This window comes from Coptis chinensis, chromosome 4 (genome assembly GCF_015680905.1).
Source record: "Coptis chinensis isolate HL-2020 chromosome 4, ASM1568090v1, whole genome shotgun sequence".
NCBI classification, from domain to species: domain Eukaryota; kingdom Viridiplantae; phylum Streptophyta; class Magnoliopsida; order Ranunculales; family Ranunculaceae; genus Coptis; species Coptis chinensis.
The window spans coordinates 15720184-15737218 of NC_141459.1; the positions used below are offsets into that span (position 1 = coordinate 15720184).

General features: G+C 37.5%; 1 protein-coding gene across 1 annotated transcript; it reads left to right on the forward strand.

Moving 5' to 3' along the window:
* The first annotated feature begins 4639 nt into the window (after positions 1 to 4639).
* Positions 4640 to 13179, forward strand: LOC147502155 (uncharacterized). Its single transcript, XM_086604456.1, has 4 exons — positions 4640 to 4899; positions 5489 to 6359; positions 12514 to 12626; positions 13056 to 13179. The coding sequence occupies exons 1-4, from the start codon at positions 4640 to 4642 to the stop codon at positions 13177 to 13179; spliced, it is 1368 nt and encodes a 455-aa protein (XP_086460582.1).
* Positions 13180 to 17035: the final 3856 nt, after the last annotated feature.

Genomic DNA, 17035 nt, shown 5'->3' on the forward strand with positions numbered 1-17035 from the left:
TGAGAGGTTTGAGTTTTCTGGAGGTTCTTCTTGGAATAACAAGCATTAGGAAGGTAGAGCCTTACATGCCCTGATTCCTCCGTTCTCACAAAGGAAGGTAGAGCCTTACATGCATTCCCTACTTTATGACATTTTAAGGTAAACCCTTATATTTTTTGGTATGTAGGCTCAACAAAAGTTACAACAGTAAATGGGAATTCGAGGCATCAAAATCCAAAAGCAAGCTTCAGAGTGGTTCAACCAGAAGTTGTACCAAGGTATCTATACCAGTTTCAGAATTTTAAGGACTTAATAGAAATGTCTGTTAGTATTGATGCTAGTTTCTAACTTCTTTACTAATTTCAGGTTCTCAAATAGAGGATTGCTCTTGGAAGGTGTGTGGACCTTTCGAAGTTCAATGGGTATGATGAACTACTCACTGAATTATACCATATCTTTGATTTTAATAGGGAGTTGATGGCTCATGGCAAAAATTGGCAACTTATCTGCACTGATAATGAAGGAGATACGATGCTCGTGGGAGATGACCCTTGGTAGTAAGTACTCATTTTTTTTTCTTTATATTTTTTACTGCGAAATTAAAGCAAAAGTTGCATTTATGTTCAATCTCTCCCATTATTTGTCTACAGGGAATTCTGTAGCATGGTTCGCAAGATCTTCATCTACACAAGGGAAGAATAGAAAATGAACCTAGGGACTTTGAACTCAAGGGTTAACGAAAATCCTGTGATTGCAAAGGAAAGAATAGGTGCTAAGGAACTAAGCTTCTCTCACATGGCTAGCTTGGTTAGTAAGTTGTTGGGATCCTTTCACATGACAATGTCGATGGTTTAACAGTCTATGGAAGGGATAATTAGTGGTTGTGTGGTTTGAACTCCTACTTCAGGTGATGAACTTAAGGAGTCAGATTGCAAAGGTCAAGTGGATTATGTGCTTCCATCGTCAGAGGAAGAAGTTGAACCCTCGAAGTTGAGTGAGTCATTGTCCGTAACAGAAGAAGAGGATTTCCCCATCTGTCGTGAAGGTACCATTCTTATTTCTAGATTAAGTAGACTTCCATTGCCCTTTTCATTTTTATTTGGTCTTTGTAGTATTGGCTTTGCATGTGCTCCATTAGTTGGTACTCTACACCTGTACACAGCATATAAATGATCATTCAGTACGGCAACTCTTCAGTGAAATGCTCTATAGAACGAATGCAACTATGTTGCCATATTGTGACTGCAGTTCAGATGCGGGAGGGTTTGCGTTTGGTAGCATGGGTCAGACCTGTGATACCTTTAAAATGCCTTATTACATATTCCTCCTAAAGGTTGTTTACTTGCTTTGGAGTAAAGTGGTTTTCAACAGAAACTAAAGCTAGACGTTAGAATTATTGACATATATCGTTCTCATGGTATTGCATTATATTTCCCTTGACACATTTTTTTTTTATCAAATACTCATTTTTGTATTCTTTTTACAATCAAGGAAGCCTAAACTATAAGCAAATATTGCAGATGAATGCACAAAATGTTTGCGATCCTTGGTATGTTTTATCAGATAATTTCTTTTTTTTTTTTATCGGTTAATGTTATGCTTGTAGTAAATTGCCAATTAGCACGTTTTTTTTTCCTTATTGATTTATCCATCTTCTTAAACTACTTTCCAGACTTTGTGCCTACTGAAGGAACACAATATATAGCTATAGCTGGAGAGAAATCTTCTGGGGTGAGTACATAAATCTAATGATTTCAGCGTTTTGATTGCTCGTATTATTGCCTTATCTTACTATTTGATGGATATCCAAAGGTTGAGATTTGGGATCTCAATAGTGCAGAGCGGCTAGCACGATTACCTCGGTCTTGCAATGGAAGCTCCTTGGATCATGGTACAAAGGCAAGAGGTTTGTGTTTATGCTTATACCATTTTTTACTGTTTATGTAGCCCTTCTCACAATAGGTTAGCCATATACTCAATAGTTATGCTGCATATCGAACATTCAACTCCTTCCATTTATACACATGATGAATTTGCTTTTCCCATTTGCGTATGTCATTGAATCATGGCAGACATGTAAACCACGTTCATCATAGAGTAGATTTTGGCATATGTTCATTTTGATACTCAGTATTGGCCATGGAGCAGTAGTTTAACTGCTCTAAACTGCATTTTGATGATTCTAATATATTCTTCGTTGGTGGTTTTGTAAGTCTTATGTTTGGATAATATGCCTTGCCATTGTAGTGAATTATCTGTAATGGGTTTGTGCCTTTGTCGCATAATTTCTCTTTGCATTTCAGTACTTGCAGTTTAATTGTATCTATAACACTGTTTTCATTAATAGAAATAATGAGAAGAAAAAAAGAAAAGAAAAACAGCATTGCCTTTTGATTACCAGTCCGCATCTTGTTTTAAATGATAAACATTGGTTGACTTCATTCTAGTGTCCATATCTAGTAGTGCATCTTTATTTAAGTAAATATTTGCTATTTAGTGATTAGTTATTTTCTATGCATAATTATGATACTGAATCTTACATGTGATTACCTGCTTCACCTATGTCATTCTCGTCCAATAACATCAGCATTTCAGGTTCTTCAGTGATAGGTGGATCGTCTATAGTGTAACAAGGCTCTCATCAGGATCAGAGTCCTCAACAAGGTCAGAAGGGGCAATATGGGGCTTCTACTGCTTCGTCTCAGCCGGCATCACGAACATGCCAAGTTTCATTTCCAAATGGCCAGGTCCCCAACTCCTCAAATCTAGAGGCAAACTATTTGACTCAGATACAGAAAAAGCCTAGATTAGACATCAAGTAGGAAGATATTTTCCAACAGCAGGTCATGCAGCAGCTGCTTCAGAGATAGGACCCCATCCAATTACAAGGACACGATCCCCAAATTCAAGCCTTAATTCAGCAGCAGAGACTTTTACAGCGGCATCAACAGCAGCCACAACAGATTTTGCAATCTATGCCACAGATGCAGCGAGTGCAATTGCAACAGCAGCAGCAACAACTGAGGCAGCAAATGCAACAACAAGGTCTGCATTCTGTATCTGGAGTTAAGCGCCCCTATGAGAGTGGTGTATGTGCTCGCCGATTAATGCAGTACATTTATCATCAACGCCATCGCCCTCCTGTAAGTTACCTATACATTGATCTTAAGCATACCGTTTCTCTGCTCCTTTACCAACTTTTCAATCTTTGCCAAGTCAAAACTTTTTATATGGTGTTTTTTTATATATGTTGCTTGGTGAATTCACGTAAAAAATTCTTCATTCAGTTACACAAGTAATCTCTAATTGTGTGCTATTTCCTTTTTTAGGAGAATACAATTGTTTATTGGAGGAAATTTGTAGCAGAATATTTCTCCCCTCGTGCCAAGAAAAGGTGGTGTCTATCTTTATATGATAATGTTGGACAACATGCGCTAGGAGTATTCCCTCAGGCAACGAAGGTTAGTTTTATTGGCCAGTGTCTTATCATTGAAGTTAATGACATCAGCACCTCTGGTCATTTGTTCAGTAAAAATCATTTGAACGTGTAAATTTTCATTCGAATATCTTCACTATATAGAATTATAGATCATCACAATACCGATTTTTTTTTCTCTTTGGTATCCTATCTTAATCATTCTATTTCGTGTTACCTCATGAACTATATCATGTTTGTTTCAAGATGCATGGCATTGCGATATCTGTGGTTCTAAATTAGGAATGGGGTTCGGTAAGACTATTAATATTAATATTATTATTATTATTCTTTATTTATTTTTTAAATTAAATTGCAGAGTTTGATCATTTCCGTATCATGCTAGAGTCTCCAACCCATCCGTCAATTATTGTCTTTATAAGCTTATGAGTTTATAATTGTGTTTTGCTACTTTTTTTTTTTTTAGTTGACTTTACCTTGTGATGTTATGGCAGGGATGTGCATGTAGTGGCAGAGCCAGGGGGGCCCCAGGGTACGCCCTGGCTCACCCTCAATTTTTGACAAAAAAAAAAAGTAGTTTTACTGTTTATAGAAACTGAAAAACACAGCTAACTAAATGACAAAAGTACATAAAGTACTACAGTCCTTAACGACTTAGCAGTGTCTTTTAGAATTTAGACTATGGCACTTTAGACTATTACCGACTTACCGTGACTCAATAGTATTCAAACTTGAATTAGAATTTAGACCATGACTCAACAGTATTGAACTTGAACTAAAAACTGACAAAAAACAAAATAAAAGCACAGCACACACACCGAAACCAAACAAAAAAAAACCCAATACCTTACTCAAGTTTGACTTTTTGCCTAATCAAAAAATTAAACAAAATTACAAAACCCACGCCCCCACTTACCCACTTTTCCATAATTCCACCTTTCTCTCTGTTATTTTAATTAGCTATCCATAATTTGATTAATTTCTAAAGTTTGTTAGGTAAGCCTAATATTATTAAATTTCTTGTCTTATTTTTTATCTTTTCATGTTAAGTTGATTCCTAAACCATGTTTTTTAGTTTTTTTGTATTCTTTTTGTGAATTCATTAAACCACATATTTTTATTTAATTTAATTTTGTGAATATCATAATAATATTGGTGGTTTATTTTAGTTAGTGCAATTTCAATTCAGTTGATTAATGTTTTATTTTAATTATTTAAACAAATATGTTAAAGTATTTGATCAAAGGAAAGTCGTTGCCCGCTCAACCTACCCAACCACCTAATAACACAAATAATGTTGCCAGTGTTGAAGTAGAATCCTCCTCAAAGCGAAGTCACCAAGAAACTGAGGATGGTGGTGTTGAACAACCCACGTCAAAGCGGGTTCAACGTGAAAATCGTGAAGAACTTGACTTGTCTAGTCTTCGTGAGACCTCGACCCGAGGAAAAAGATTTCAGATTATCATCCTAATGATCAAGACTCGGTGAGAAGAACATATTTTCTTAGGGGTCCTTGCCAGCCTAATCATGCTTTTCCTCCAAGAACAAGAGGTAAGAGAATCCGACGCTTTTAGAAAGAGTGGTATGAGGAGTTTAGTTGGTTGGAATATAGTATTCACGAGGATGCCGTGTTTTGTCTATATTGTTATCTCTTTAAACCTAATAAGGGGCCACAAGGAGGTGGAGATGTTTTTTCTCACAGGGGGTTTACTAATTGGGAAAGAAAAACCAAATTAAAAGAGCACGTTGGAGGACCAAATAGTGCTCATAATATTGCTTACAGGGCAGCACAAGCTTTATTAAATTAAGAGCAGTATATCGAGACATTTCTTCACAGACAATCTGACCAAGTTCGAAGGGATTATCAAATCCACCTAACTGCAATAACTGATTGCATTAGGTTTCTTCGAGACAAGGTTTAGCTTTCCGTGGTCATGATGAATCGATGAGTTGATCAATAAAGGTAATTTTCTTGAACTTATAACGATTTCTGAAAGATCATAACGAAGTCATTAAGAAAGTTATTGATAATGCTTCTAAAAATTGAAAATTGACCTCGCCTGATATCCAAAGAGATATTGTGAATTCGGCTGCTGTGGAAACTATAAATGCTATTCTAAAAGATTATGGGAATTCATTGTTTGCTATTTTAGTTGATGAAGCACGTGATATATCAATTAAGGAGCAAATGGCAGTTGTTTTGCGTTATGTCGACAAGAAAGGTTGTGTTATTGAGAGATTTTTTGGAGTTGTGCATGTTAAGGAAACTAGTGCAGTAACATTTAAAAAGGCAATCGATGAGTTGTTCTCCAAGCATGGGTTGAGCATATCTAGACTGCGTAGACAAGGGTGTGATGGGGCCAGCAATATGCAAGGTGATTTGAATGGCCTAAAAGCACTTGTAATGAAGGAGAATAAGTCTGCATTTTATATTCATTGTTTTGCCCATCAGCTTCAGTTAGCCCTTGTAGCAATTGCAAAGAACCATGAGTCAATCGCTAACCTTTTTAGTATTCTCTCTAATGTGGTAAATATTGTTGGAGCATCATGTAAGCAACGGGATATGTTACGAGATGCAATGAAGGCTAAAGTTGTTGCAGCGTTACAAAGCGGAGAAATTTCAAGTGGCAAAGGGTTGAATCAAGAGACTAGTCTTAAACGATCTGGTGACACTCGATGGGGATCACACTATTATACACTTCTTGGCATGATAACCACTTATGGTTCAGTAGTTGATGTGCTTGATAATGTAGCGGAAAATGGTTCAAGCTCAGAACAAAGAGGTGAGGCTTACGGATTATTGGATTCAGTGCAGTCTTTTGAATTTATCTTCAATTTGCATTTGATGAAAGCGATACTAGGAATTAGCAATAATTTGTCAAAGGCTTTGCAGCGTGAGGACCAAAACATTGTCAATGCCATGGTTCTTGTTAAAATAACAAAGGTACGCTTACAGGCGATAAGAGATGATGGGTGGGATAGTCTCCTGACTGAAGTTTTCTTCACTATGTGCCAAACATGATGTGGTTGTTCCAAATATGGAAGAGAGGTATATGGCTCGAAGGAGGTCTCGACGAAGAGCAGAAGGAAACACCAATTTATATTACTATTGTGTTGGATTATTCTATCACTGTATTGATTTGCAAATTCAAGATTTAAACGACCGGTTTAATGAAGCAAACACGTAATTACTTTTTGTATGGCATGTCTTGATCCTAGTGAATCGCTTTGTTGCTTTCGATAAGCAAAAGTTGATCCGCTTTTGCTAGACTTTATCTCGATGATTTTTCGAGATAGATCAGATGGAATTAGCGGATCAGCTTGAGAATTATATCATTGATGTGCGCTCGATACTAAGTTTGGTGAAATAAATGGAATTAGCGGCCTATCCAAAAATGGTTGAGACGAAGAAAGACATTGTGTACCCACTTGTTTATTTGTTGATTAAGTTGGCGTTAATTTTACCTTACTGCTTAATCGCGTGATCGCGAGAGCATTTTCTGATATGAATATCATAAAGAATTGTCTGCGCAATCGAATAGCGGATGAATGGTTGAATAATTGTTTAATAACATACATTGAAAAAGAAGTTTTTGATAGCATTGATACCGAGTTGATCTTACAACGCTTCCAGAAGATGAAAAAGAACGATGAAAAAGAAGGCCGCCGAGGACAACTATGAACAAGTACTTGTTTAGTGTTTCGACCCCCACATACGTGGCAAACGTCCATTATTAGGGGTCTCTATTTTATTTGTTTAATCAACAGGGCTAAAGCCCAATTCGCAATATCATGGATCAATATACAGGCCCATTAACTCATGTGTCTAAGGTCAACCTTAGCCACATGGCTTGCCACTAATGTACATTGATTTATGTCTAGTTTCATTTCTTATCAAAAAGATAATTATCAGTTGACAGTTATACTCCATTACAATTACTCAAGCTACAAGATTACTTGAGCTACAAGGACTCTCTACTCTACCTATATAAATACCACATTATTTTTCATAAGGAACTACGTTGAAACTTGATCCCTAGAGAATAGATCTTTGGTACGTAGGCAGCCATTATGTGGTTCGGTTTCATCTCCCCAACATCAAATTCCTCTGTTTCTTAGTCGCGTTCTTTACCATTGCTCTCGTTGTGTTGAAGCGTGGTTATTGCCAAACATAATTGGCGCCGCCTGTGGGACTTTAGAATTCATTATCCGTGAAAACAATCAAGATGGTAAGCACAAGAAGCGGACCAAATAGTCGACATATTCCTCCTCGCTAATAATACTTCGAACCCTTGAAATTCAAATCGGCCAATGCAAGAACCGTTGAACAATCAAGTTGCTCCTAGTGGTATGATCAATTCGCAACATACAACTGTAGTAGCAGCACCGCCGCCGCCGCTACCACAAACGGCAGTACAAACGCCTCCGAAATAAGGCGTCGCGGAAGAAAGTATAAGGAAAAACTTCATCCCGTGACCGGACCGACTCGGCGGGGAAGGCCGACCTCGCAGATTTACGGAAAATCGCCATCTTAGACAGTCCGGCCCGGACAGGGGAAAAAGGCGTCCGAAGAAAGTATAAGGAAAACCTTCATCCTAGACCTGGACCGACTGACGAGGAAGGCCGACCTCGCAGATTTGAGAAAAAGCGCCATCCCGCATGTGTCCGGTGAGGGGATGGAAGGTGTCACAGAAGCAACTAGAGGGAAGACCACAATCCCAGACAAACTACCGACCTAGATAGGTTGGTTACACACAAAGAAAAAGACAATCTCCAGTCGGACTCGAAAGTGTGTACCGCCTAAAATCTCTAACTCTTGTAAGAGGTAATGGCAGGTGTCATCTTCCACATAGGCTCGACCGGGGGCGTCTGTCTGTTTAAATCTTCTGGGTGAAATGAATTTCACTCTTCAATACAATTTTTTCCGATCTGCTGGGAAAAATAATGGAGGCTTATATCGATGATATAGTCGTTAAATCGAAGGATACGGGTGATCATCTTTCCGATCTTTAACTTGTTTTTGATAGGCTTAACAAGTATAACATGAGACTCAATCCCACCAAATGTTCTTTTGGGCCTCTCTTCTGGAAAATTTCTAGGATACCTCATGACTCGTAGAGGTATTGAGGCTAATCCTAATCAGATACGCGCCGTTATTGATATGCCATCACCCAAAAATAAGAAGAAAATTCAACGACTTACTGGTCGGCTTGCCGTTCTTCATAGATTTATTTCTAAATATTCCGATTGTTGTCATCCCTTCTTCCGGACTTTAAAAGGGCGCAACTTGGAACGTTGATTGTGAGATGGCATTGCAACAATCGAAGAAATACTTGGTCATCCTCCTATATTGACAAGTTCTTCAACGGTCAACCTATTGGCATATACCTAGCGCCTACAACTCAATTCGTTAGTGTTGTTCTTTTTCGATGATGGGTAGACCCGTCTTTTTATCGATAAGAAGACGTTAACCGTAGCCGAAGTCTCGTTATTCAAAGATGGAAAAAATTGCACTTGCATTGGTTCATACCGCTTCGGGTTAAAACCATACTTCCGGGGAGGTTGGTCGAGTTTATCTTGAGTATCCCTTACGCAAAGATCTTTAAGTAATGCACAAGAATCAAGCGGATTAGCCGAATGGGAAAGTTATCTTAATGCATATAGCATTGTCTTTGAAATTCAGATTCTCAAAAAAAGGACATGCTCCGCTTCTTTGGTAGCCGATTTTCCGATTGATGATTTTCCTATTGACGATTTTTTTTGCGCCGGGAAGAATCTATGGAAGACACTCGCCACCAATAACCGGGGCGGCGAAGACCAACTTGAAAACGCATTCCTAAACCCATTGACCTATGTATTGTTTACTCGGATGGCTCCCATAGTAAATGCAGGTCGGAATTGGATGTGTTTTTTGTTAAACCCGCAGAGAAAAGATTGGGAAATCATGCGATGCGACTTGGCCGCGGCTTCAAATAACGGCCGCGAGTATGAGGATGTCATTTATGCCTTGAGAACGAATTTTCGACACCGGGGCGCGAAAGCTCCAGTTATACACGGATTCTCGCCTTGTTGCAAATCAGTTTGGTGGGTCTTTTGAAGCAAGAGATGAGCGTATGGCGGCTTATCTTAGTTTGATACATAGTCTTGCTCGACAATTTGATAGCATCTCTATCACTCAAAGACCGAAATTACTTTACGTCATGCGTATTCATTGGCTTATCTCTCCGCCGTCGTTAGAAGCGAAGGGCTTGACACATCACTTTTGCAGTCATCTTTTCGTCAGTCTAAGTTTGAACGTTTTTACACTCGCTTAATTCATTACTATCATTACGAAAAAATCTGACAAAGTTACCACATTTAGCTTTGTCAGTCTAAGTTTGAACGCTTTTACCAAACAGTTCATTACTATCATTACGAAAAAATCGATGAAGTTACCACATTTAGCTTTGTCGGTCTAAAGTTTGAACGCTTTTATGCTCGCTTACTCATTACTATATCGCACGACAAAAATCGGCGGTTACTACGCTTAACTTCGCTTAGTCTAAGTTTGAACGCGTTTTTCGCCGCTTTAGTTCGTTAATATCGCTACGACAAAATCGGACGAAGTTATCGCGATTTAACTTTGTCGGTCTAAGTTTGAATGCTTTTTACGCCGCTTAGTCCATTACTATCGTTCCGGCAAAATCGACGAGGTTACCACGCGTTTAGCTTCGTCGGCCCTAAGTTTGAACGCTTTTATGCTCGCTTAGCCTAATTTTGCAAAGTTAAGTACGATTGGGGTGTTTTTCTACATGGGGCTCGTCGCTCTATTTCATTTCAATTACATAAATCTACAACATTGTCAGTTTTCCGCAGGTATGTTATCTGACACAACAACAATATTCAATAGCAAACCCATTTTTATTTTTATTTTTCATTAAAAGAAGTTTTAGCTCTATGGTATTACATTCACACAATTACCTAATCAATTGTCTCTGTCAATTGTCTTACGGTCGCTCTATTAAATCTTCGTTTTCTTCTTCGAAATCTGCATTTGTTTCGCTAGCGCTTTCGGTTAACTATCTTTCGATTTTTTTAAACATTGTACCGATCTTTCTACAAAAAAATTTCGACGAAAATTTTCGTCAATGTCGTTATTTTCTCTAAAGCATTGTGCCGATCTTTCTACGAAAAATTTTCCGAGCGAAAATTTTCGTCACTTCATTATTTTTTCTAAGGCATTGTGCCGAATCTTTCTACGAAAAATTCTCCGAGCAAAAATTTTCGTCAGCGTCATTATTTTTTCTAAGGCATTGTGCGATCTTTCTCTTTAAAAATTCTCCGAGCAAAATTTTTTAAATCCGTCGTCATTATTTTTTCTAAGGTATTCTCATTGATCTTTCTACGAAAATTTTCCCGAACGAAAATTTTCAATTTCATTATTTTTTCTAAGGCATTGTGCCGATCTTTCTCTGAAAAATTTCAAACGCGAAAATTTTTAGATCAACGTCGTTATTTTTTAAAGGCATTGTGCCGATCGTTCTCTGAAAAATTTTCCGGCGAAAATTTTTCGTCGAATTTCATTATTTTTTCTAAGGCATTGTGCCGATCTTTCTCTGAAAAAATTTAAACCGAATTTTCGTCAACGTCATTATTTTTTATAAAGCATTGTGCCGATCTTTCTACGAAAAAAATTTCGATCGAAAATTTTCGTCAGCTTCATTATTTTTTCAAAGGTATTGTGCTGATCTTTCTACGAAAAATTCTCCGAGCAAAAAATTTCGTCAGCGTCATTATTTTTTCTAAGGTATTCTGCCGATCTTTCTATGAGAATTTTTCCGAACGAAAATTTTCATCAGCTTCATTATTTTTTTTCCTTCGCGAGTTATGTTTTTGTTGTGTTCGTCCACTGTTCCAAGTTACGGAGCTTATCACTTCCTAATCTTCATTATTTTTTTTTCCTTCGAGAGTTATGTTTTTGTTGTGTTCGTCCACTGTTCCAAGTTACGGAGCTTATCACTTACGGAAGTGATACGAATGTGGTTATCACTTCCACCGACTTAGTAGATTTAAATTCTTCCTACCTTATCCAACCCGGATATTTTCAATATACTGGACCGACTTAATAGCCCAGGTTTGGGAATCTTTGAAATTCAAAAATTAATTTGTCCATGTGGAGACTCAAACATTGTTCACCCCTCTCACCAACTAGTGGGTGTGCCACTACAGCCAAACCACTTTCTTGAAAGGAATCTATTTTTTTTTACTTCTATTAATACTAGATCTGCCAATCCGAGTTAAAAATGGGTTTTCTTTATCGATTTTTTGTCACCTATTTTACTTCTTGCTTCCCCCTCTATCAATTAATTACATTGCAGCCTCATATAAATTAGTTTAAAATTATTTAACGCACAATATTTCAGGCATTTTTTTCGACATTCCATTTTTCTATCATTTCCTTTCGCATGATACTTCGTTATACACTACGCTCACTTTTTTCTTATTCCATTTTTTCCTTGCTTTTTCTTCTCTTCTTTGCCATGTGAACTTTGTTCGCATGACAAAGAGGGAGGTCGTTCAATTCCACATAATGCGGCAAACGCCCATTATTAGGGGGTTCTATTTTATTCGTTTAATCAGCGGGGCTAAAGCCCATTAGCGAATATCATGGATCAATATACAGGCCATTAACTCATGTGTCTAAGGTGAACCTTAGCCACATGGCTTGCCACTAATGTACATTGATTTATGTCCGTGATTCATTTCTTATCAAAAAGATAATTATCGGTTACAGCTTATACTCCATTACAATTACTCAAGCTACAAGATTACTTGAGCTACAATGACTCTCCACTCTACCTATATAAATACCACATTATTTTTCATAAGGAACTACGTTGAAACTTGATCCCTAGAGAATAGATCTTGGGTACGTAGGCAGCCATTATGTGGTTCAGTTTCATCTCCCCCCAATATCAAATTCCTCTGTTTCTTAGTGCGTTCTTTACCATTGCTCTCGTTGTGTTGAAGCAGGTTATTGCCGAAACATTTAGATTTGATTTTTTTTTTCTAATACATTAATATATATAATATATATTATTATTTTTTTGTATGCTTAGTTTTTGTCTGGCTGGCTCACCCTCACTTACTTTCCTAGCTCTGCCACTGTGTGCATGGCTATTCAAGCTTTTGTACCATCTGAATCCCAAGGGTTTTTGAATGTTTTGGCTGGGTTTGTTCTAAAATCTTTTGTCTGTTACATATCAGCAATATTATTAGTATGTTTATTCTATTCTACATCTGCAAATACTACTCTTTTATTAGTATGTATGACTTAGGGAGCATTGTTTCACTCACACAAGATTAGTTTGTTTGAACTAGTTCTAACTTAGTTGTTTTGAATTAGTCCTAGTTTTTTTTCCCCCCTTTTAAGGCATTCAGATTGTGACTTCATTTTTTTGTAACTAAGAATTAAATTGACCTTTACAGAGGAAAACACACCTTCCAGCAGCCTCAAGTGTATTCTGCTCATCTTGAACGAAACGTTGACGCAACTTAGCAAGCATACTTCGTCTTCGGGATTTGAAACTGGATTGTGAGCAACAATTTATATATGATGTACTAACTGGTGATACAAATTTGTGTCTTATTTGAGTTGCAGGTACTTGAAGAGTAGCCTTGGGACTCTTGAAAAAGATGTTGAGAGGAGATTCAATTATGCTCCAAGTAGAGAAGATATCGAGAATGTCATACTTGGAGACCATAAATATAGTCATAAGTCCTGACCCAGTTTATTAAAGTTTCAGTGGATGCTCATGAAAAGGTTAAGGCTAAGGTTCTAAAAAGCTAGGACATCAAATCATTTCTGAAAATATTCGAGTGCATGGCAATGATAAAACGTAATGGAGAAACATGCACGAGGTGAATTTTTATTGGGAAATATTTGGAAATTCATATTTATATTGAGCTTGGATAGTAAATGCTACAATTTTTTTTTTTTTTTTTTACTTGTATAAATATTAATCTCTTTATCATCTTTTTTTTCGGTAAAAGGAATACTGATTGGGAATATGTGTCTTCCTTGTGGTATTGTTATTAGGATGGATGAATTATTAGTTGGATTGAAAAACAAAAGTGGACATAGGATAAAACAATAATTATATATTTATATATTTTTTTTTAAATCTGAAATGTTTTAGCCACGGCCAATATCCGTGACTATAGGACTAAAATGTGTGTAGCAAAGCAAGTTTTGCTACGGCCTATGCCACAACTTTTATCCCTCGTAAAATTTGAATGCTACGGCTTCTACCACAGCCCTCCTCAGTGGAACTGGCGACGGTTTATGCCACGTCGCCCACCAGAAAATTGCTACATTGCTTCCCCGCGACCATTAGCACTAGCAACTGTTACGACTATTCCCACGGACCTTATCAGTGGCAAGTTGCAACGGCTTGAGCTGTCGGGTGGACCATCGCATGTACCCACGGTCTTATGTTGTAGCTAAACCTTTAGCGATAGGTCGAAACCCCATGATCTTGCGTCAGTCAATATCCGTGGCAAAAGAACTTTACCCACGGACTTGGGCCGTGGCTAAAAGTCTGCTTTCTTGTAGTTTGATTAATTGGCCTTATGCGCTCTAGTCGAAGTAGAAAGAGCAGTTACATAGCTAGAACCTTGTGATCAAGGGAGTTGTGATGAATTATTTGGCTTGCAAGTTAGCAATAAAAATGGTGGTTGGGGATATAAGAAATTGGAAGTCAGATCCGAGGAGCAAAAGATTAGTACCATGCCAAATGGTAATGGGCCTGACCACATGCAGTTCTGAGTATCCAATGGATTTGGATATAAACCCCCTGGATGGACTTGTAAGCCAACTGTGATAGACCTTACCAAAAATAAAACTAAACTAACACTGATAGTAGTGTGAAGGTGCTTTTGTGCACCGACCCCATTCCTCATGGTCCTTCTCCTAGGTATTGTGATGATGTAAAATTAGTTAGTAAAGATGACGATAACTCTTTTGGTGCATGCACCCAACGTAGATTAGCCGTTTAGGTCTTGATTGAGCCTAGGCATTGCGGAGTTCGGGGTAACCTTCCTTTAATGGCATGAGCATCAGTTTAGAACAAAAGTGAGGATTCCTTTTATATGTATGGAATTTGTGGTGTAAGTATAAGATCTATCTTTCCTATTTTTTAGGGAATAATTGCCTATTTAAAGAGAATCAACTTTTCTAGACTTGGATTGTTTTATGCAATGATGCGGACTCTTATGAGAGAGTGTCACGTGGTCTCACCTAGAACTCTCTGCTTTAGTATATAGATAGTAGATATGGCAAGGGTAACAAAAACATCAGTCGGGTCTTAAAAGCATGTATGATCTAAAAGGATGAGTTTCCATGTATTATTCGATAATAGCCATTGCTCTGCCATGATTCTCAACAGTCAACACGACCCATTAATATTCATGTACTATTCTGGGATTCTCATTCATTATTGCTAGAATTGCTAAAAGAGGTGGAGGACAAAATACACCCAATTGAAGATCAGAGAAGAGGTGGAAGAGGGTAAGAAAGGAAGCAAAGAAGCCGAATAAGCCAGCAGGTGAATGACTGTTTTGCCCTGGCCTCTCCGTTGATTAACTGTCTCCATATTTGACATTTTATACCTTGCACAATCCTTCTCTTAAACGGACATGTCCTTCGAAAGCTTATATATATATAGTGTCGTCCGTTAAACAAGTTAATAAGCCAAAAATTAAAAAGTTTTGGACGATATACTATATAAGCTTTCGAAGACACTATATAAGCTTTCGAAGAACGTGTCAGTCAACGGACATATCTGTTTAAGAGAAGGACTGATACCTTGTGTATGTATAAGGTACACTTATATAGAGAATGATTTTATTTGAAAAGATTACATTTCTTAAAGGAGAGGAAAATAGTTTTTCATTCCTTTAATTTTCCCTCACTCTTTATCTTCTCTCTTTTTGCGTACTCTACATGCATTAGAATTTAATTGTCTATTGTGCATCAATGACTAATACATTGTAGTTTCTCTTCCGAAGAGCTTCCAATTGTTTTTTTCCAGCCTCTTCATATCTTGTTGTAGTAATCGCAACTTGTGCTGAAGATGGGTGTTGAATGATATTATACTAGACTCAAATATATGTAACCATGAGAGTCATGAATCAATTTTGATTGATAATGTCGAATATTACTAGAGAATTTAATGTCAATCATACAAAGGTTGTAGCGGACAAGCTAGAGGTAACAAGAAAAAAGAAAAATACAAACACATAAATTATTACAATTACATATTTACACACAGCACACAAATAGTATTTAACTGAACTTTTCCCCAATAACAACCACTAAGAATTCTGTCAGAAAATTTTCAGATTGTTTACAGAGTTCACCCCTTTCTTTTTAGCTTAGAGGATGTGAATTGGACACTGTGACATTGTGAAGATCAATGTGACACTGTGACAATAGCTAAGAGGATGGTGACAGTGTGAAGATCAATGTAGATGGTACTTCTCAAGGCCCCGGCCCTGCTGGGTATGGCTCCATATTCAGAAATAGCTGTTGTGACTTAATAGCTGTTGTATGCAGAAACATTGGATGTGCAACCAATTCCATAGCAAATCGAATGCCTATGCTATTCTAGAGAGCGTGGAGTATGCTATACGAATTGAAGGGGTTGGAAAAGACTCTGATTCTTCCGTTGCTGTGCATGTTTTCGGTGGCTCACAAGTTCCATAATGTTTAAGACAAAGGCGGAATAAATGCAAAAATGAGCGGGACTACTATTGATATTCGCAGCTTGGCAAGAAGCCAACTTTAGTGCAGATCAGGCTGCCGTGTTTGCGGTAGGTTTGTCAAACAATGAGCAGTAGTATGTTTGTAATGGGAAACCTATGTGGATTACAAATTGGGAGGTCCCCGAACAATTGTACTTTAGATTTGAATAGGTAGTTCTACTGGCGCAGTAGACTACAAACACTTTGTACTCTGTACGCTCTGCTCCGGCATCCGTACTCTTATTTTTCTTTCATTAATACAATGGTTGTTGATTTAGAAAAAAAAAATGGATTGGACAACCTAAAACCATGAGAATAGTAATATATCCATTGACGACCTCCTATAATGTATCTTCAATGGTAAAAATATCCTAAAATTTTCTTTTGCATATACAACTGGGAGTACGTAGTTCTAAAATCTAGCCTCTAGGCACCATGATGAAAGGTGTTAAATTATGCTAGGAGATTCATATAGTGGTTAGTTGGTTAGGTTGAAGAGATGAAGTAGAGAAGAAGAAGAAAGGATGGAGGCACAAGAAGAAGGTAGGGTTTAGAGTATATTTACTCTAATCTACAATTCATATATTTATGCTGGTTTCACCATAATAGAAACTACTAAATAAGATACGGTCTCACACTTATAGAATGTGTGAGACTCTACATACTTCAACACCCCCCCTTCAAGCTGGAGTATATATATCGCTCATGCCGAGCTTGGTACCAATATAATTCAAAACTGGACGAATCACTGGTTTGGTGAAGATATCAGCTAACTGATCTCGAGACGCCACATAAGGAGTACTTATCTCCTTTGTTTCAACCTTATGTCAACCATAA